General features: G+C 61.5%; 1 protein-coding gene across 4 annotated transcripts in view; it reads left to right on the top strand.

Annotated features, from left to right (window-relative positions):
* Positions 1-19,415, top strand: part of DSCAML1 (DS cell adhesion molecule like 1) — a 122,431-nt gene that overhangs the window by 55,426 nt on the left and 47,590 nt on the right. The window contains exon 1 of one of the 4 annotated variants that reach the window (XM_087763561.1): positions 13,134-13,265. The exons of the other annotated variants lie outside the window; for them this stretch is intronic. Coding sequence (XP_087619687.1) covers positions 13,223-13,265 — 43 coding nt within the window. The 5' untranslated portion in view covers positions 13,134-13,222. Of the gene's footprint in view, positions 1-13,133; positions 13,266-19,415 lie in introns of those variants that run through there. 4 annotated transcript variants of the gene reach the window in all.

The raw sequence follows: 19,415 nt of genomic DNA, 5'->3' as shown, positions 1-19,415 counted from the left end.
GGACCACCTCGCATGGCACTTCCTACTCCTCGGAGCTTCCCGGGGAAGTCGCCGCGTCCGTAGGCGGAAAGACATGCTGGCAGCTGACAGGTTTTTGCAGGGAAGAAGAGTTCTTCCTCTGCCGCGTCGGCACGCTCGCGGCCCCCAGAGTAGAGACAACCTCGCTGATGTCTCGGGTGTGGAGCGCCCTTCCTTCCCCCGTGTGCATCGCGGAGTGGCTAACGCGAAGCCTCGGCTCCGGGGGGTGGGAGGGGCCGGGGGCCGGGGGCCGGGGCCGGGGCCGGGGCCGCGGAGCCGCCGCTGTCCGCGGTGCTGCCGCTGTCCGCGGTGCTGAAGCGCCGCCCGCGCTGGGCCCCGCCGGGGCCTGCGGCGGGTCCTGCCCACGGAGAGGCCGCCGCCTTCCGTCATTATTCGCGGCCCCGCGGAGCTTTCAAGCCGGTCACCCGGGAACCTGGAGTTTGCTACGTGTCCGAAGGACGGGACCGGGCTTTGCGCTAGCTTACTGTTTTTCCCCATCGGAGTGGGCTTTTCTTAAATATAACTCGTTTCCCGCACCGTGCCGCTTGCAGCGCCGCTCCTCGCGCGGCAGCGGGGAGGAATCCGTCCCCAGGCAGCGAGTTAGGAGGTGGTGGCTGCTCGTTTTTCATCTTTGCGATAAAAAAATCGAATGCAATCATCAAAAAATAAAGCTGCGCTTTTCACGTCTTTGCCATTAGGAATGTCTCTTGCCACTGCTCTTTTTCCTCCTACCCCCAAATTATTGAGGTCTCAGCAGTGTTTAAAATCTCATGGAAATTTACTTTCGGATGCCAGCAAGGGGGCGGGAGGTTGAGTAACCTCTGGGGCTGTGACATGGCAGGAGCGCTGCGCTCCCTTAATAAAAACATTTTTTATTGGAGCACATAAACGTTCTTTTTCCAAAGGCATCATCCTGAACGGGGCTATCCGTTCCCGTCCTTTAGCTTAAGACGTTACAACTCCTGGGAGACGTTCTCCTGGTGTAGCAGCCATAACCTTACATTTATCGCACGTGCGGCCGCAGCCGCCCCCGCAGATAATTCTGTTTAGGACTGTGAAATTTGCCTTCAAAACTGAAATGGAATCCGTTCTCCGCTTTCAGCAGCGTGATGGGTTTCTGCGCCTCTCTCTTTCCCAAGGATGTTTGCAGTTACTGATGCTGAGTGCGGCTATTTATCACAGACAATACAGAACAAAGAGGAATTTATTAACGAGTCTCCTCTTCCCATCTGCTTTCCTGAGGAACCTGAAGCATGCTATTTTCTCCTTGCCCCTTTTATATCGATGGGGTTTTGCTCCCGTCCGGTCAGATTAAATGCTTGCTGAGGAGAAGGGGTTGCTCCGCAGCGTACGGGCGGGCTCGGCTCGGCTCGGCGCAGCAGGAAGGCTGCGCGGGCTGCTGGCCCGCGACAAACGGGGGAAAAACTCGGAGTCCCGCGAGACCGGCACCAGGCGCGGCCCAGCAGCACCAGGGCTCTGGGGGATCGCTCTGCTCGGCTTTCGGCACAGGCTACTTTGCATCAAACGAGGCGGATATCTGCAGGCGGCAGGTCCGCTCTGCGTCCTGCCGGGTGGCGGGAGCGATCCGGGGGGCAAGCAGCGCGTGCCCAATGCCTTTGGCCCTTCTCTTGCCTCGCTTACAATAAGACCCCGCGAGCGCCCGCGGTGGGAGCCTGGGAACCGCGGTTGCCCGTCCCTCGCCCTCCTTTTGGCCTTCCTGGGAGGCGGGCTCAGCGGCAGCGCAGGCAGAGAGGGAGAGGGGGCTTTTGTGGGAGCTCCTGCCCGAATTATTAGTCAGAGCCGCTGACACGGGGACGCTGCGATTCCTGCTGCTCTTCAGAAAGGGAAGGTGCCTAGGGAAGTTCCGGTGGGTTTTTTTTTTCCCCTTTGTGCATACTTGGGCGCTAATTAAAGGTCAGTCGCCATTTGCGTTCGACGCGTTTCTCTCCTTCCCGGGGCGGTTGCGCCGGCAGAGGGTTGTTTTCCGTTTGACCAAGCCGTGGCTGCAGCGGTCGCCCCGGGGTGAGAGCACCCGCTCCCACGTTCGGAAATCCAGCGGAGGCCGTCGCGTCTCGGCCCGTATCGGTGCCGACATCTGCAGGATGAGCCCCTCTTCTGCTGCTCCCGCTCTCCAGCCCCGCAAGACGAGTCTTAGGCATTTATAGGTTTTTTCTCCATGGATACGTACGCGGGCACGTCGGTAAAAATATACGCGCGCGCAAGTATATTTATCTGTAGCGCAGCGAAACCGGTGCGGGCTGCGAGCTGGTTCCCTCGGGTGAAAGACCATCCTTCCCTCCGAGCGCTTTCAAAGGGGAACTGTGCTGATAATTGCCGCAAATATTTTGAATACGGAACTCATCCCGGGCCTTTGTCGTGGTGACAGGCAGCGACCTGAGAGGCATTCCTCCTTTCGTAACGTACCCGGAATACGTAATTAAGAGGTGACTAAAAGATTCTTTATCGTTCTTTGTTTTCTAATGCGGCAGGCTGTTATGAAACGCTGCCCCCTCCTTCCGTGGCTCAGCTCCCCATGACAGATGCGGGGAGGGATATTTGCTCTGCTCTTCCAATTACTCTGAGGCGGTTCCTCCGCTTCCAAGGCGTCGGACCTGCCTTCCGTTTGGCCCTCCTCGTTCAAAGGCAGAGCTGCCGAGGAAAAGGCAGCCCGTTAGTAGGCAACTTGCCCGAGAGGGGCTGTGGGGCGCGGGGGGTGCTGCGGGAAGGGCGCGGCGGTGCCGTCCCTCCGAAGCCCCGGCGGCTTGGGTTGCAGGCTCGGTGCGGCAGCGCCGCTGGCACCGAGGGGTGGGGGAAGGGTGCTGAAGGCAATTTGTGGAAATAGGCCTGAAACGCAGGGCAGAGGAGGCAGGACAGTCGCGGCAGAGAGGCGTAAATACCCACGGCGATATCTCGCCAGCTCCCGACACCCCGAGCCGTACGATATTAGAGATCTGGGCTGGCCCGACATCAGCGCATGCAGTCAGGCTCTGATACGCTGCGGTAAATGCAGCGTGACGGTACCTGAGCGAGTCTACGTGCAGAACAGATGTCTTCGGGCTGGGGCCGGGGCCGTAGCGCGTCGTCCTTTCATCAATTATATATCGCTTCCCTTGCCGTAAGCAGGCGCTCGGAAGCGGGACCGTTAAAGGAGGCGTCGTAAGATTTGAGAGCAAAAGAGAAACTTGTGAGGAGGGAGCTTGGTATTTGGGCTCGTTCCTCGCCTGGGAGCTGGCGGAGGGCTGGCGGTCCCCTTTGTTGCTCTTGGCCGGCCACGCCGAGCTCTTAACGCTGCGCTCGCAAACTCCAACGGCCCCTTGCGCCTTCCCGCGGCGGCACCCTCAGCCCTCGCACCGCAGCGATGGGAAGGGAGGCGGGCTCCTCCTGGTCCTCGCTGGGCAACTCGGCCCGATGGAGGGCCGGATCCTGCTCTGCGATCCCGGGATCGCTGCGCCTCCCGGCGCCACCAGACCCCCTCGCCTTTTACTCGCCTCTTCGCCTTTTTGTTTGTTTGTTTAATTGTTCCAGCTAGCTGCCTCTACCTGGCAATCCCGCTTCATTAAAGGGAACGCAGGCTTTGATTGTGACTGTAGAGTGTCGTCTAGTGTTTTCGCTGAACGTATAATTTGCCATGCATGAAAACCATTTTCAGAATTAATTTACCTACTGCAAACGGTTTGTATTAACGAAAATGCATTTTTCACGTGGGTTTGCTGGAAAAGCTGGCTGGAGCTCAAGAGCTCGCTTTATCCATCCGGCGTGAGTAGGAGATGGAATTTGTTTAAAAATTAAATAAATAACACGCCCACCCCCCATTTTTAATACAATATGGCCCAGCAATAATCTCCGAGGCAGACCGCAAAGGCTGCGGAAAGCTCCATCTGTGGCATTTTAATATGCAGCATTGTCTCCCTTTTTAATATCCCCCCTTCCCCGGCTCGTGTTTGTGTAAGCGAGCGCGAGATGCTGTCATCTTCCCGGGTCACGTCTCGATGCTTGCAGCGAACAGGAGTGGAGATGGATGCAGCCGCGGAGCCCTTCCCATATTAACACACATATTTTAGAATAATTGATGCTGAATTCATTTCGCAGCCTTGTTTCTGCTCAGCTTTCCCCCACCCCCTCTTTCGTACTCGCATGGAAAAAATCCCGTTATCCGTCCAGATGGCAGCTGGGTGCTCTCAGCTGAGCTGGGCCCTGCACTGTGTTTCGGAGGCTCCTCCTGGCCGGGGAGGGAGCGGGGGCCGGAGGTGGGACGCCGACCGCCGCGGTGGCGTCGGGCAGCGTCTGCGCCTCGCGGTGCTGGGCGCCGGGAGGGCGGGAAGAGGCGTGGAGGCCGCCCCGCCGGTGCTCTGCTGGCCGGAGCCGCTAAAGCCGAGCTTTGCGGGTGGCCGGGTCTGACTCGGCGGTGGAGGTGGCGTGGGGTAGCGTCACCTGCGACGGCGTCAACGGAGCTGCGTAGCTTCCCGCGGCAACGCGTTAAAGCGCCGCCTGCAAACTTCAAAGTGCTGTGGGGAAGGGCAGAAAGAGGCTTTTACAGATACTTTAAAACGAGACGGTTTGAAAAACGCTTCAGGACTAAACCGCTTTGAGAACTTGCTCCTGTTTTGGGATTGCCTTCGGTTATTGCGTGCTGTAAGAAAACCCCAAAAGCTCTTTCGTATAAATAACTGAGGATTGATCCAGGGTCGTTGAAATTTTCTTAAGAGAATCAAGGAAAGCACTTGAAAACGTGCAGGTGTGTGCGAGTACAAGGCGGCTTGCACTGACCACAGCCTTCTCGGCCTTTGTAAGGAGGTTTTGACCAGCTCGGTTTCGAACCTCAGCGACCGTCCCCGTGCTGAGCCGGCTGGATGGGGCCCGCCCTGCCATTTTGGCTACCCCCATCGTCTGCAGGGTTTATCGCTGCCGTTTGTCCCGGGTGCGACGCTGAGCACCCCGGCCCCGCGCCTGCAGAGCACCCGGCACCTGCGGCTGAGCCCGCAAATAGTCCTTTGGAGATCAGCGGATGTCTCATGTGCTTAAAGTTAAGCCCGTGCTTAAGCGTGAGCAGGGCACGGGCTGGCGAGCTCGGCGCCGCGGCGGCCCTCCGCGTGCCACCCTCTGTGCCGTGCGTGGGTGGCGGTGGGGGCCGGGGACGGGAAGGGGCCTCTCTGGATGCACGCCGATGCCCTGCACCGTCCGAGGCGCGGCTTTTAAGAAACCTAATGGCGTTCTCCCCTGTAGCTCGCCTTTGGAGATTGCAGCTCCCTAATTGAGGACCATTACTGAGCACACGTATCGCCTGCCGCTCCGCGCTTGTATTCTTACAGCCTAACCTCGCGCGTTACGTTTCTCTCATTCCAGGACTACTGTCAGCAATGCCACTCTAGGCATAAACTTAATTATATCTCCTCGGGTAGCAGCAGGGAAGTGATTTATTGCTGGCTTTTGTTTCCATCCCCCCCTCGCCTCTCTGTGATTACGCTCTGGAAGACGCGCGCTCCCGTTTGCCGCTCCGGAGACGCTGAGGCCTGTCTGCGACTTTGCTGGAGTTGCAGAGCCCGCGTCTGACAGGCGGCGTTGGCCAGGGACCTGCGCTTCAGCCCTGGGGCTCGCACTGGCCCCGGGGCTCGCTCTCGGTGGCCCTGTCCTTCCACCCGCCTTCGCCCTCACGGACCAACAGGGTGACGCAGCGCGTCGGGGTGTTCGGGCGTGCGGGGCGGGGGCTTCCAGCGCTAACGCTCTGCGATGCTTTTTCACGCTATTTTAGCCGGTGGTTTTCTTTTAAAATAATGAGCGTGCGAAGGCCATCGTGCCCTGGCTGAAGCGGCTCCTCAGGAGCAGGCGTGCCGGCTCTTCGGTGCCTCTTCAACCAAAATCCCGAGATTTCCCATCCAGCTGGTTTTCTCTCGCTCCTTCTTTCCCCCTTTGGGTGTGAGCTGACAACAGCGTCCCCCAAGGAGGCTCCTTGCTGCTCTTGGGCTCTGCCCTGCCGCCGGGGTCGGTCCCTCAGGAAAGCGAAGGAGGCTGGGAAATGGTTTCCCTTCCCCGCGCCATCCGCTAAGGCTCCTGCTCTGGCTCTCCGGGGAAGGGGAAGGTGCTTTAATTATTCCTGCCTTCTGGAAATGCCGTGGTAATTAGCAGCGCTGCAGAGAGCAAGGCCTGACCGAGCTTCTGCGTGCTCCAAGGAGGCAGGAGCTGCTTTTTAAAGACATCTCTCCTCCGAGGTATAGCTGTGCCAGGCCCCGCTCAGCCCCGGCTTTGCTCTGTGCCCGGAGCCCCTGGAAACGGCCTCCAGCTGCAGGGGATGGGACGGGGCTCGGGGTGCTGCGTGCGGCTCCCAGCACGGCCTGAGCGCCGAGCGAGCGCTGGCAGCCGGCGTTAGGGCAGGCTTGGCACCGAAGGAGGCAGGTTGCGGCAGCTTGTCCAGCTGCGCGGCTCGCGCGCGCGCGCTTCAGAGCAAGCCGAGCAGAAAAAGAAACCCCAAAGGGAGCAGAGGAAAGCGGGGCTCTCGCCCAGCGCGCCTTGCTCAAAAGCGGGGCTTCAGTGCAGATCCATCGCCTCGTTCCGCCTCTCCTCGTTGTGCGGGGATCGGGATGAAGTCAGTAAAGGGCAGGCACATAAATTATATCTGAAAGGGAGTCGAGTTGCCTTTAACTACAGGATCTACTGGAGGGGTTTTAACGTTCAGCGTCCTGTACGGGGCTTTCCTGTGCTGCAGCTCTTACGCACAGCATATGCTCTGCTGAAAGACGCTGGAAGGGGGTGCTTCGGTGCTTTCTTGTCTCTCGGCCCTTGCTTGCCGTGAGCAGCAAGGGGACTGTGGCTGACGTGCCCCAGACGCCTCCGCTGCGGCGCTGGGCCGTGCTGGGGGTGCGGGAGCCGCCCCGCTGCAGCGAGCGCCTGCGCCAGCACCCTCGCCCTCGCAGGGGCGAGCCGTCGGTTTTGGTCCGAGCTCCGTACGAAACAGGGATGTCGCCCTGTCTGGTGGCTTTGCTGAGGGTTGGCGGGAGCTGCAGCCCCTGCTCCTGGTATCCGAGCCCTGTGGTCTGCCCTGGCCCACCCACCTCGAGCAGCTCGAGTCCGATTGCTCTGAACCCTTGCTGCAGACCTGGCTGCAAAAAGCGTCTCTGGGAGGAAGGGCTGGCGGCTGCCCCTCGCCCCGCGAGCAGCTGTGTCGCAGCGGGGCCCGAACCGGCTGGCAGGGACGGGGGGGTGTTTGTGCTGAAACGCTGCCGGGTGGCGGGCGCTCGTTACGGATGGGCTGCTCTTTTGTGCGTGCTGTGGGTTTTTATACATGCAACAGCACGGCTGCGCAGGGCGCGTTGGCTCCGAGCTTCAGTATGCAGAGCAGAGCGCTGCAATAACACGTTCAGTGAATTTCTCCATGTGGTTTTGAACAAATTGCTGATTATTTTTCCCCTCGTTGTTCACCTGACAGAGGAGCAGGTTGAGTAATTAGCGAACGCGCCTGAACTTTGCAGCGTTTCTATGAATAAAACGTTTGCGAATCGGCTGGGCATCGGCCCTGCTGCTTGGGCTCGCGCACCCGCTAACGCGTGTCAGCGGGGAGCAGCGCTGGCCCGTCCCGTGCTGCCCTCCCCGCCGCCTTCCCTGGGAGAGCTCAGCTTCGTGCAGCGAAAGCACGCTCGCCCTTCCCGACAGCGGCGCAGCCCCCTGCTCCGCTTGTGCAAACTGCGCTCACGTCGCCGTCCCGGCCGCTTGCGGGCGAGGAGCCTCCTTGCGCGGCTGCGTGCGGATGCTGCGCTTGCCCCCCTCGCTCCCCAAATCGCCCCGCCGCCCGCCCTTCCAGCGCAGCGTCGGAGGCGCCTGTGCGAGGCAGCAGCTGCTGGGAAGGGTGGCCAGCAAGGCTCGAAGAGCAGCTGAAGGGGAGGAATAATTTGTATCCCGTCAGTTTTGAAAGGCTTTTTGGAGGCGAGATCTGGCTGCAGTGCTGGAGGGGCTGGACCAGGGGAGAAGCGCGAGCGCTCCCAGGCTGGGGAGGGATGGAGAGCCGGGACCCTGCCCCGACAGAAGGGCTGTGTTCGGGGGGGGGGGCCCTGTGGTGGAAGTCTGTCGCCGAGCCCTTCGGGGGGAGCGCCCCGTGGTCTGTCGCCTTTGGAGCTGGACACGAGAGGCTGGATGCTGCGTGCCGTCCAGGGAGGGACTCTGCAGCCTGCGCCACAGGCTGTCCCTTTGCGTCCCCCTGTCCGGCTCCCTCCTGTGCCTGCCCTCCTGGGGTGACCCAGCCGTGGTGGCTTCCCGGCGTGGGCTGCTGCCTCTCCGTGGCAGCCGGCTCGGACGAGGCCAGCCGTGACTGCTGAAGCTGGCGCTGAGGCCTCGGGCTGTCCTGGCACAGCGAATGCTATAAAGGCACCACTGAACCGTGCAGAGCAGGAGGGAGCCTCGGGCAGAAGGCCAGTGGCCGCGGAGGTGTCCCCCCAGGCCGGTGACGACAGCGTCCACACTGTCCTCGCGTCCTTTGCCCCGAGCGATGCTCCGACCTGGCAGGGGTGGGGGTGGGCACCTCTCGAGAGCCCTGCACGTTTGCCCGAGATGAAGGGATTCATCCTGAATGTCGCTGCAGGGAAGCAAACTGGAGGCAGGAGGGGGACAGAACGAGCTCGGGTCTCGGGTAAAACCCCGCGCGTGTGCGCGCACGTGCTGCGGGCGAGCGAGGTGCAGCAGGTCGCGCCTGAGCCACTGGCGAATTCTGGGGTCCCAGGAACCGAACACCCCGAACCGAGCGGAGCACAGCGTGGGGGCGGGGGGTTGTCGTGCCTCTCCGTGCCGTTGCGGTAACAAACAGCCGTTCCTCTCGGAGGGAGCGTGCGTTCCCAAGCTAACGGGCGACCTGGTGGCGATGCCTGGGGATGCCAGGCCCTCGCGTGTGCCGCTCCCCGCTTCCCCTCGGCTAAAGCCAAACGGACAAACGGACTGCCGAGAGCTGTGTCGGGGGCCGGGGCATCCCCCAGCCCGCTCTGGCCCCTGGACGCTCGCAAGGCAGATAAAGCGCCTCGTAACAAAATCCCATCGCGTTTAAAGACTTTGAGCCGCACGGAGTCCGCTCGCTCTCCTGGTAAGCTGCCCCAGCATCTCATTACTTGTTGCTAGGAAATTGCATCTTATTTCAGGCTTGAATTTGCCTAAGTTGAGCTCCCAGGCCGGGGATACTGCTGTGCTGCTGTCAGGAGGACACGGGATCTCTCTTCTCCGTGTGCCTGGTGACCAAGCCACCGCTTGCAGCTGGGTGCCGGGGATCGTGCTGCATCCCGCGACATCTGACTGATTCTTCCAGCCCTCAGTCATTTTTGTGATCCTGTTTTGAACTCTCCGGAGCATTTCGCTGCCGTATTTGAGGCATAAACTGTTCCTCGCCGAATCCCCCAGTGCTTGCACGGCGGGGCTCCCCAACGCTGGGAGGGGATCGCTTTAACGGAAGGCGCCCGTGCTGGCAGCGGGTTGTCAGCTTTGCGGCCGCGGGAGGCTGCAGACACAGATCCTATCGCTGGGGCTGGGAGGGATCGATCAGATACGTCCGCGGACAGTGGATCTATAAGCGGTTACTAAAAAGAGCAGGCAGGGATGTCCCCGCTCGCGTCCCTGATGCGACGGGGGATGCTGGGCAAGCGGGAGGGAACCGGGCTGCAGAAACACCCGTGCTCGTGTGCCCTCCCGGAGCAGAGCACCGGGCAGACAGGGCATCGTTCTGCCCCGCTCCGGCATTTCGTGCGCTCTCGGATAGTTTGGTGCAGCGGTCGCCTCGGGGCTGCGTGTGGCTGTGAGGCCGCTCGCCGCCGCCTCCCCGATGCTCCGCTTGCTCTGGCGTTGCCTCAGCACCCCGGCTCGAGGGAGCTGCCTGCTGGGGCTGGCCCTCCCCGGGGCTGGTTCGCTGGTCGAGTCCCCGGTCGGGGAGGTACCGCTTTCCTTCCGGGGGCCCGCTGGCATCCTCGCGAGCCCCGTGACTCGAACGCCTCGCAGCGGAGCGTGACGGTGTTGGCAGCGCTGTCCTGCCCGGGTCGTTACTTGCCATAAGGCTCTGTGCTGCCTGGCAAAATGGATCAGCAAGGATTGCGAGAGGCGTCTAGAGGGTTGATAAAGAGCCACCGGCGCTGGGCCGAGACTCGGTGGGCACGTAGCCATTTCCAACCAGGCTAGGCTGAGTCCTGGAGAGCTGCGGAAGGAGGAAGACGGCCAAAGTCGGGGAGCGTGCAGCGAGCGTGGTCCCGGAGCCCGGGCACCCCAGCTCCTCCTGCCCCGGCTGCCGGACCCCTTCCATCCTCCTCTGCCAAAGGGCGGCGTGGTCCTGGCGCACGCCCGGCTCCTGGGCTCCCTCTTCAGCATCCCGGTCACCAGCCCCACTTGACGTCGTGGCAGCACAGCCGGTGGCCTCCCTTTCTTCGCGGAGAAGAGGGTCCCCACTCGCGGGGAGAGGGAGCACGCAGCCCTCCAGCGCGGCGGCGCTCGTAGCCCTGCTGAAGGAGGCAGGGCAGCGCTCAAGTGCGCTTCTTTGTGAAAGCCGCTACCTTGTGAGAACGGCTAAACGTGCTGACAATCGTAATGATAAGGTGGCCCTGGTAGCACGCTCTCATCCTCGTTCGTGGTGAAGGAGGACTCTTCAGTGGGATTACAGCTCGGATGCGGCACACTCGTGCCGTCCTGGTGTGCAGGGCCGGCACCTCTGCTCCTGCTCCGAGCGCTCTTGAGCGAGCGCTCCGAGTCAGCCCGCTCTGCTCGGCGTAGCAGTAATTTGTGGTCTAGGTGCCAAACCTGTACGTAAATTCTGCTAGATGAGCAGGTACCAGCGTTCTGCCGGGCTCCCCTGGCAACGTGCTCATCTGCTGCCGCGCAGGCTCCTCCTGGGGCCCGCAGCAGGACCGGGGCGGGGGCAGGCGCCGTGAGGACCGCCGCACGCTTTGCGTGCTGCTGTCTCTTCTGACCCACGGTGCTTCGGGTGTTGCTGGTCCTTGCGGGGTGCAGGCGTTAATGCTGAGGCTCCTGCAGCAACCAGACAGGTCTGTCTCGGTTAGAACTGCCGGGTTGTTAAACAAAGCCACCGTGGCTGGTTTTGTTCTTGGACCTCTAACTAGGTCAACGTACATTTGCCTCGTCTTAATAATTATTGATAAGATGCGGCGGCTCGTGTGCCGTGCAGGAAGGGGCTGCTCCTCCTCCCAGCCGCGCCGCCGGCCCTGCAGCCCCCGCGCGTGGCAAAGATGCTCCTCTTCAGAGAATGTGCGCCGTATCCCTGTCGGGGGAGCGACGCCAGTTCGATGCGAGCGTTGTTTCCCCCTGTGAAAGCGTGCAGCCCCCCAGTCGCTCTCTGACCCTTTTCAGCGCCGGCACGCAGGTGAACGGAGGAGGGCTCGTGGCGAACCGCCGGTGGCTGCAGAGACGTTTTTCCCTTCTCTCCCCCTTCCAAAGAGATGGCTTAGTTCATCCGCAGCAGGCGGTTCGGTCCACGGGCTTGCTGTGAGCGGTGAGCGGTGGTGCTCGGGGAGCAGACGGGAGGCGAGGGCAGGCGATGCCCCCTCCTCTCCCGCCGCCCGCCCCCGCGAGCGCTGCTGGCCGGGCGAGAGGGAGGAAGGAGCGGGAGCGTGCCACGGGCCGGGAAGGGGCGCTGCCTGCTGCCTCGAGCTGCCGACGGCCCCCGAAGGCAGGCGGTGATGGGGCGCGCCCGTGGCAGGGACCCGTGTGCGGGAACCTGTCTGCCCCAGGGCGGGCTTCTGCAGAGCCAGCACGCCGGCCGGGTGGTTTTGGGGGGGTGCCTTCACGGGCACGGGCTCCCGTCTGTCCCTTCTGAATGAAAAGCGGCAGGCCAGCTCTTTGAGCGAGGCGAGAGGCAAAGAATAAACCCAACCGCCCTCTCCAAGCCGTTCAGACTTCAGAGCTGAAGAGGAGGTTATGTCCTGGGGATTTTTTTCTGTTGCTTTGCCAGCGCTAATGAGCGGGGAGGAAGCCCTGCTCTTTGTTCGAGTCGCACGGACTGATTTTTTTCCCCCGGTGAGCAGCAGGGAGGGGAGGAGGGGACGCGCCACCGGGCCTGCGAGCGTGGCTGCGTGGACGCGTGGGGCCGTGGCAGCGCACGGCAACATGGGACCCTTCCGCTTGACTCCGGGGCTTTAGGTGACAGGAGTTCCTTTTGCGAGGCTTTTGGTTTTCCTCACCCGATCAAAACAAGGTCTTGGCTTGAGCAGATTCATTGAAGCCCGGTGCAGGGCGGCAACTTGCAGCTCTCTTGCAGGTTTCCACGTTGCAGAGGGAGCTTTTTGGCCTCGAGACCTTCCCCCCCGCAGGCTCTGGGAAGCTTCTCGCTCTTTTCTGTAGTCAGAGCATCCCCAGCATTGACGCTTTGGCCTCTGCAAATAGATCTGTTTATGCTATTTTTGCACTGCCAAGGGTACTCCTGGCCGTAGAAATACGGTCTGTGAGAAGATCCAGGCCACGCGCTTGGGCTCTGCTCTCCCTGCCCTCTAATTCAAGGGGTTTGTAAAGACCCGCTGTCAGATTCGGAGCACCCTCCGCGTGAAAACCGCTGCGAAGGCGGGCGCTTGCTGGAGGCCCTCGTTCAGGTAGCGCACGGCTGCTGTCGTGTAAAAGGTCGCCCAGCTCTTCTCCTCCTTGCCCGAGGGCTGCGGACGGGGCCAGCTCGGCCTCCGCTCCCTCGGCCCAGACCGGCTGGAGGAGGCGCTGCCAGCAGCGCGCCTGCCTTTGCCGACGCAGCCTCACAGGGACCCTGGGAGCGACGGGTGCTGCCGGCTGCCCTCGCCCATCCCAGCGCCGACTGCCCCTCCGCCGAGGGCTCGGCACGACCTCATCATAATGCAGCATGAATTTCATTAGCTCGTTTGTCTCTGGCTCCCTGAGCCTGGAGATAATTTAATCCAGAAGCGGCTTGCGAGGAGGAGCGAGGTTTAGTCTGCAAAGCTTAATCACCCCCTCTGGCTGCCGTCGGCAGAGCCGAGCTTCGGGCCGGGCGGCCGGGGCACGGCCGCTGCGCTGGGCGGCGAGGGCGAGGCGTGACTCTGCACCCTTCTGGTCTCATTAGACGGATTCGGTAGCGCGAAATAGCAGCGGGAGCCGCGGCGCGAGGTCTGCACGGGCCGCTGCGGCTGGAGCGAGGACGTCGGGGCAGGAGGAGAGGGTTCCCTTACCCGTGCGTCTTGTTTTCCCTCTGCCTAATCGAGGGGAGGCTCGCTTAGCAAGCTGCAGAAAAGCATTGCGTATGCCGCTAGTGGCCTGGTTAATGAAGATCTACAGTTCTCCGGGTAGGAAGAGACGACCTATATTTACTGTATGTAGGAAGACATCTGTCAGCGAGAAGCGCTAGATATCCCAGTGCAGGTTTGTCCTGCTTTCTGCAGGCTCTGAATTGCAACTGTTTTTGAGCTCTGATGCAGACCAAGTTAATTTTAAGATGACTGTTACTATTCTAAACATAAGGAAGGGCATATTTAGCCTCTCAGTACTCAAGAAGGCAAAACCCCCTGCATGTTTCTAGTAATTTTTCCCTAACAGTTTGCACAAAACAACAACAACAAATCCTATTTGGTTTCTGCAAAAGAATATGTTCGAGGGTGATCGTAAAATAGATTATTTTTAAATCTGCAGATGGTTTCCACATATTCCTCCTCAGCTCACTGCAGCTTTCCACCTCAGTAAACTGGTTTGTAATTTAGCCGAGGGCTGTGGAGCAAGCGTTCTGTCGCCTTGTTTTTCTTGTTCGCCTCCTTTATCCCCCCCTCCCTTTTCTGTCCCCTTTCTCTCCTGCTCCCCCGTGCTCTCCCCCCGCCGACGGGCGGCGGGCGTTGGAAGGGGTGCGAAGGCGCGGCCCGCGATGGCTGGCGTTGCTCCGTCCCGCGGCCGAGCCCCCTCGCCAGCCCGCGTCGGGAGGTCCCTGCGGAGCTGGGGGGCTCGGGGGGCTGACGGGCGATGCCGTGGCGCCGTGGCTCCCGCCTCGCGCTTCTCGGTGGGGAAACTCGGCCGCGTCGGGCGCAGCGGTGCCCGCTGCCGTCCGCACGATCCCCTCCGTCTGAGGGAGTTGCCCGGGCACGGGAGCTGCCCCGCTCGACGGGGGGCTGGCCCGGCTGCTCCTGCCGCGGGGAAGGGCGGTCGAGGGTTTCTCACGGCTCGGATGAGAGATGCGCGGCCCTGGGAAGGATAATGAGCGAAAGGACGCGCTTTCAGTCCTGCGATCGCGGCTCCCCCCCCCTCCCCCCCGCTCCCCGGAAGAAAACACGGCTTTTTTTTATTTCTTTGTTCTTTCGTGGTTCGGCATTATAATTATTGAGATTTCACTGCAGGGCGAAATGATCATTTGACAACGTAAGTGGGGAAAATAATTCTCGTGTTACCCAGCAGCCTTACTCTTATTATAATTACGGCGAAACTCCTGCAGGCTGAAGTGGGGGCAAAGAATTTCCTCCTATGCGGGTATTTGTCTTCTCAAGGTTTCTCAAGATTTGATTGCAGATGCGAGGATTTTTTTTCCCTCCCGTTTTTTTAATAACCCGAGGTTGTTGATGGATGGCAAAGGACTGAAGTACCTGTTGTTTTCCCCTTTGTTTTCATTAGGCGTTTTCCATTTCTGTCGTTCTCGGCGTTCACGACGGATTTTTACGAGCAAGTGTCTCGGTTAGAGCTATTCGGAGTCGTTTGTACGGCAACGTCTACAGCAGCAACAGCACCCCGTTAAAAAATCAGGGGGAATTTGACGAAACGCTGCAAACTAGCCCCTCTCAAAATGGGGGACAACGATGGCTGGTTCTGTTCCGCCAGCTCCTGCTCGGCGGCCGAGGCGGGCGGGCCGGAGGCAGCCGCGCGTCCGGGCAGGCGGCGGGAGCCGGCGCCGCGGCTGCGGCCGCGTGTTCGCCGTGACCTCGGTCTGGGCAGGCCGGGGCCGCGGCACCTCGTGGGGCCGTTCTGGGGAAGGGAGTAGTTAGGAGGAGGAGGATAGGACTGAGGTAGCAGGAGGGCGCCGCGATCTCTCCTTCCTTTGGGCGGGCGCGCGCCCACGGCGTCGGCGGTGCCGTTGGAGAAGGCTCTCCAGTCGCGCGTCCGTCCTTGCCAACCCTCCTTCCTGGGGGAGCGGGTCCGCCGCATTCGCCGCGCCGCCCTTCATCCCGCGCCCTCCGGCCTGGCTCTTGGCATCCCTGGCGCCGGCTCTCTCCCTGGCTGGCTGCGCCGGGGCCGGGTGCCGCGGCAGGGAAACGCGTCTCGGTGCTGCGGCGAGGGTGGGGAAGGAGTCTGTTGTCCCTGTCGCCCTGGGGCTGATGGAAATGAGCTGACAGAGCAGAGACAGCATTAGCCTAATTATGGCCATACATGCTACCTCGCGCTGGATTTTCCTTTCTTGGCGACTTCCTGTTTTCCTCTTTGAGATGCAAATTTTTGCACAGTCCTCGATCCAGATTCTCTTCTCATTAGCATGAAATCTGACTAGTTCCGCGGTTTTTTAAATAGCAAGCGACAACAAGACTGAAACGCCGCGCACGAAGTAGCAGCGAAGCCCCTGCGATTCTCGGGGGCCGAAGGCGGAGGGGCAGGTGGGGAACGTGCTGAAATTTTTCAGGAACCGCTGAGCCTCACCGGCAGCGGCGCTTTGCCGTGCCAGGCTTTGCTCTTGCACGGCTGAGCGGGAGGCAGGCGTCAGCGCGGCGGGTGCCAGGCGGGCAGAGCTGCGGCAGCCGCGGCGCAGGGCTGCCCGCCGGGCAGGGAGCCGCGGCCGCAGACCCTGCCCGGCTCCCCGGCCCGCGCCGGAGCAGAGGCAGGCGCGCGTTCACCCTGCGGACCGAAGCCTTTCGTTTTGCCTCCTCCTGGAAAATGAGGCTCATCGTAATGGGAGTTCAAAAAAAAATACACTAGGAAAACCGTTTTTTGAAACGAGTGTTATCTCGATGGATTTTATAGGTTTTTTTACGCCTGCCGTAATCTCTACCCGCTGCAGCTCAGCGCTGGGAGAGGACTGGTAATACATCTGAAGCAGACGGCACTGTTTTGTGGTAAATGTCACTCTAGTAATATTTAGCTCTCCTTGGAAATAGAAATACAATTCTCGCTAAAGCGACGTGCGCGGTGCGGAGATGCGGCGTGCGGGGCTGGGCTCGGGGAGCCGCGGCGCGCTCCGGCCAGCCCCGGTCCGGACGCCTTTTGCCTGGCGCCGCCTTTCCTCCCCCCCCCGTCCCCAGCCTTCCCTCCCAGCCCCCCCTTCCCCCCGCTTTCTGCCACGTAATGAGTTTGATAAGAAATCGTCTCGTTAACAGGATTAGCCATGGAAGTCTCTGGTCCCCTCCTATTCCTTTTGTAACGCTCTTCCTCCCGTTCTGTAATTTTCTGCTGGTATTAGACGGCTGCGGACCACCTCGGGAGATTAATTCCTCCTCCTCCTTCGATAGCGCCGGCGCGGCGGGGCCGGGGGCCGCTCTGCGGGCCAGCCCTGGCCCCGGGTCGGCTCTGCGGAGCTGCCCCCCCGGGAATTCCCCCTCCTGGGCCGGTTTCAGTGAAAGTGCGTCATTTTCAGAGTGCGGTACGCAAACAACCGAAAGCGTCCCCAAACACTCGGCGGTTTCCCTGCCCGTGCCCGCGAGAAGCTCCGGTGACTCGGGGGCGGATTAAAGCCCGGAGAGGCAAGCTCTGCTCTCGTTTATGGCCGTCTGAATCCGATTCTGTGGGTAGCCTGATTCTGGATTTCCTTCTAGGAAAATGACTTGCAAGACTGGCCCTTTGGTAAATAATTGCTCTTGATTTAATAACTCCTACCAGCCCTGCAGGATACCTTGCTTCCGAGGGAGTTAATAGAAAGAGATCTTTCTTAACATCTGTTTTCCCAAGTTTGCCGACTCGCGAGCCCGTGTCTGGGAAGCGGCACCAGCGCGCTGCGGGCGAGGCAAGCGGGGCAGGAAAACGCCCGGAGCCGCCGCTCCGAGCGGGGGAAGCAGCGCGAGCACGAAATAGCGCGGTAACAGCAGCGTTCTCCGTTTTCTCGGGCGAAACGAAATTAACGCTTGTGATTTCCTTAAGCGCCTGCCTGGGTCGCGTTCGCAGCTCTAAACCGCAGCCTTTTGCTTTCCCTCCCAAAAAGCTTCCCGTGCACAAAATCGCAACTTCTCTTACGCCGTCGCTGCCCGGAGAGCGAGCGATGCAGGTGGTGAAGCCGTTGCGCCGCGAGAAAAGCGACAGAGGTGCTAATCGTTACAGGGCCCGTAAGGTTTGGGGAGGTGGTGCGTGCTTTAGCGCAGGGAGCGCGGGGGCACTGCGTGGGGGGGAGCTTCAGCAAGGTGATTCCCACCCGGCAGACTCCTTGCCAAGGCAGTAATTTATTCACCGACTTTCGCTCCCTGCGATGTGAGCGTCCGTGAACAGATTAACTTCCTCTGCTTTGTTGGAAGCTATTTGTCACGCTGCTGGTGATTAATTCGTGCGGCGGGGATTGCACCTGAGCAGCTGGTGAGAGCCGCGAGGTCTGGAAAGGGTGGGTCCGGCCGCGGTGCTCCCGGTGCTCCGCTCGGCGCGCGTGCGGGCCACGTGCTGGCTGCTGGCTCCCCGACTGCGGGCAGCGGGATTGCCGATGCGGATATCTGATTTTACCGATCCCCCCTTTGTTTCGGTGCGCATTTTCCTAAGCCCCGCCAGGAAAATCCCTGGCTCCGGAGGCCGTTTCTGCCGGCAAACCCGGCCGCCGTCACAGCAGCTGCTGTGTCGGTGCCCCTCGGCCGGGGCGATGCCCCAGCCCAGAGCCCCTGCAGCAAGGGAGACCCCGGTGCCCTCCCTGGGCACCCCGTCTCTGCAGGGCAGGGTGGGGATGCTCGGCGCTGCCTGCCCCTGGCCGCCGTCCTCTTGCGGGCTGGCTGTGCCGCGGGTGAGCGGAGAGGGCCCGGGCGCCATGCGCCTTCACGCACGCCGGCTGCGGAGCCGCGTCCCGGGTGGGAGCTGAAATCCGGCAGCTGCCGGCCGGAGGCTGCAGTTAACTCCTCTCTCCAGTTGTTTGCGGAGGCTGTTTGTACACCGCCGCGCCACCGGCTTTCCCCGGGCCGTAAATACGGTCAGAGCCAAACTCGGCGCTCGGAAAAACCCACGGCGTTTCCTTTTGTGCTTGTCGACTTGTCGCCGGCGGGCCGGGCTTCTGCAGGTAATTCTGTAACGCGCTAGGAGCTAATTCACTGGAAAAGGATCGGCCGCTGAGCGGCAGCTCTGCCGTGCGCGGGACGGGCGCTGCCGGGGGTGAGCAGGCAGAGGGCAGGCCCCGGCCCCCGGCTGAGCCGCGGCGGCAGCGGGCTCGTCCCTGCCCTGCGCCCGTGCCCAGCCGCAGCCGGGTCCCCGGGGCGCCCGGGAGCGGGGACCTGGCGGCACGGCCGCCGGGCAGCGGTGCGACGGGGAGGTGACAATGACATCCTTTTAAACCTCGCCTGCTTTTTTGCTTCTCTCTCTCTCTCTCTCTTTTTGGTCTCATCTCTCCCTCTCAGAAAAGCCATTTAAATGCAATTCCATTCTTAAAACCTCTCCCTCATGCATGCCTAATGAACGTCAGGCAGAGGCGCCGGCAAGGGGCCCGAGCAGGATCCAATCTCGCCTAGCGTCGACAAGTCATTTGGAAGAAGCCCTGGGAGCGCGCCCGGTTTTATTGCAGCGTAATTAGGAATAAAATCTTGTTGCAAGAGGAGAATGAGAGATGGCTGCTAATCCTGTAACGGGAGGAGATGGAGCCGGGCTTATAAAGGAGATTAAGGAGGGGAGGCGGAAAGCCCGTCACGACTCCGCGACTTCCACCCCTCCTCTGCTGTCCCCCCTCTGGCTCCGCAGCAGCAGGCAGGCGTGCGGCTGGCGTCCCTGCCCGCGCCTGCCCACGCTCCTGCCCGCGGCCGGGAAAGGGCTTGCGGCGGGGCTGCCTGCGTTTCTGGACCTCTAGGTCTGCAGGGGGAGGCTCCTGGCAAAGCCTCCGGGGCCCGCCGGCAGCTCCCCGGGGCACAGGGCGCTGCGGGCAGGCCCCGGGAACAGGCAGCTGCCTGTGCCGTGCCCACCCCAGGACGCAGCACGGCAGGGACTGCTGCGGACGCAGCGACCGCAGCTTCTCGGGACGAGGTTTCTGGGGCACAGTGCTCTCTCCAGGCGAAGGGCCGCTCCTCCTGGACTGAGGAGGAGGAGGGAGAGGAGAGGCAGCCCTTTGCTGCAAAGCCTGACCCACTTGCTCAGCTGGCGTCGCTTGCGTTGCCGATGCCCACCAGCCCTCAAGGTGGGAACGTTCGGCCGGGCACGCGGCGGCTCGGCCGCGCAGGAGAGAGGTGCTGCCTTCGAAAGGGCCGGGGAGCGGTGACTGCCTTACACCTCCCCCGGGCTCCCGACTGCAGGCAAACGTGTAAATAAATCTGTCGGATATCGTGCGGCTCTTATTAAATTTGCATCGAGCTGGAGTCGCGGTTCCT

The sequence above is a fragment of the Nipponia nippon genome, unplaced genomic scaffold, assembly GCF_047370975.1.
Source record: "Nipponia nippon isolate SJK-2023a ecotype South Korea unplaced genomic scaffold, ASM4737097v1 scaffold_28, whole genome shotgun sequence".
NCBI lineage: Eukaryota > Metazoa > Chordata > Aves > Pelecaniformes > Threskiornithidae > Nipponia > Nipponia nippon.
The sequence above is the reverse complement of the archived record's forward strand: the minus strand, read 5'-3'. Positions and strand labels throughout refer to the sequence as shown.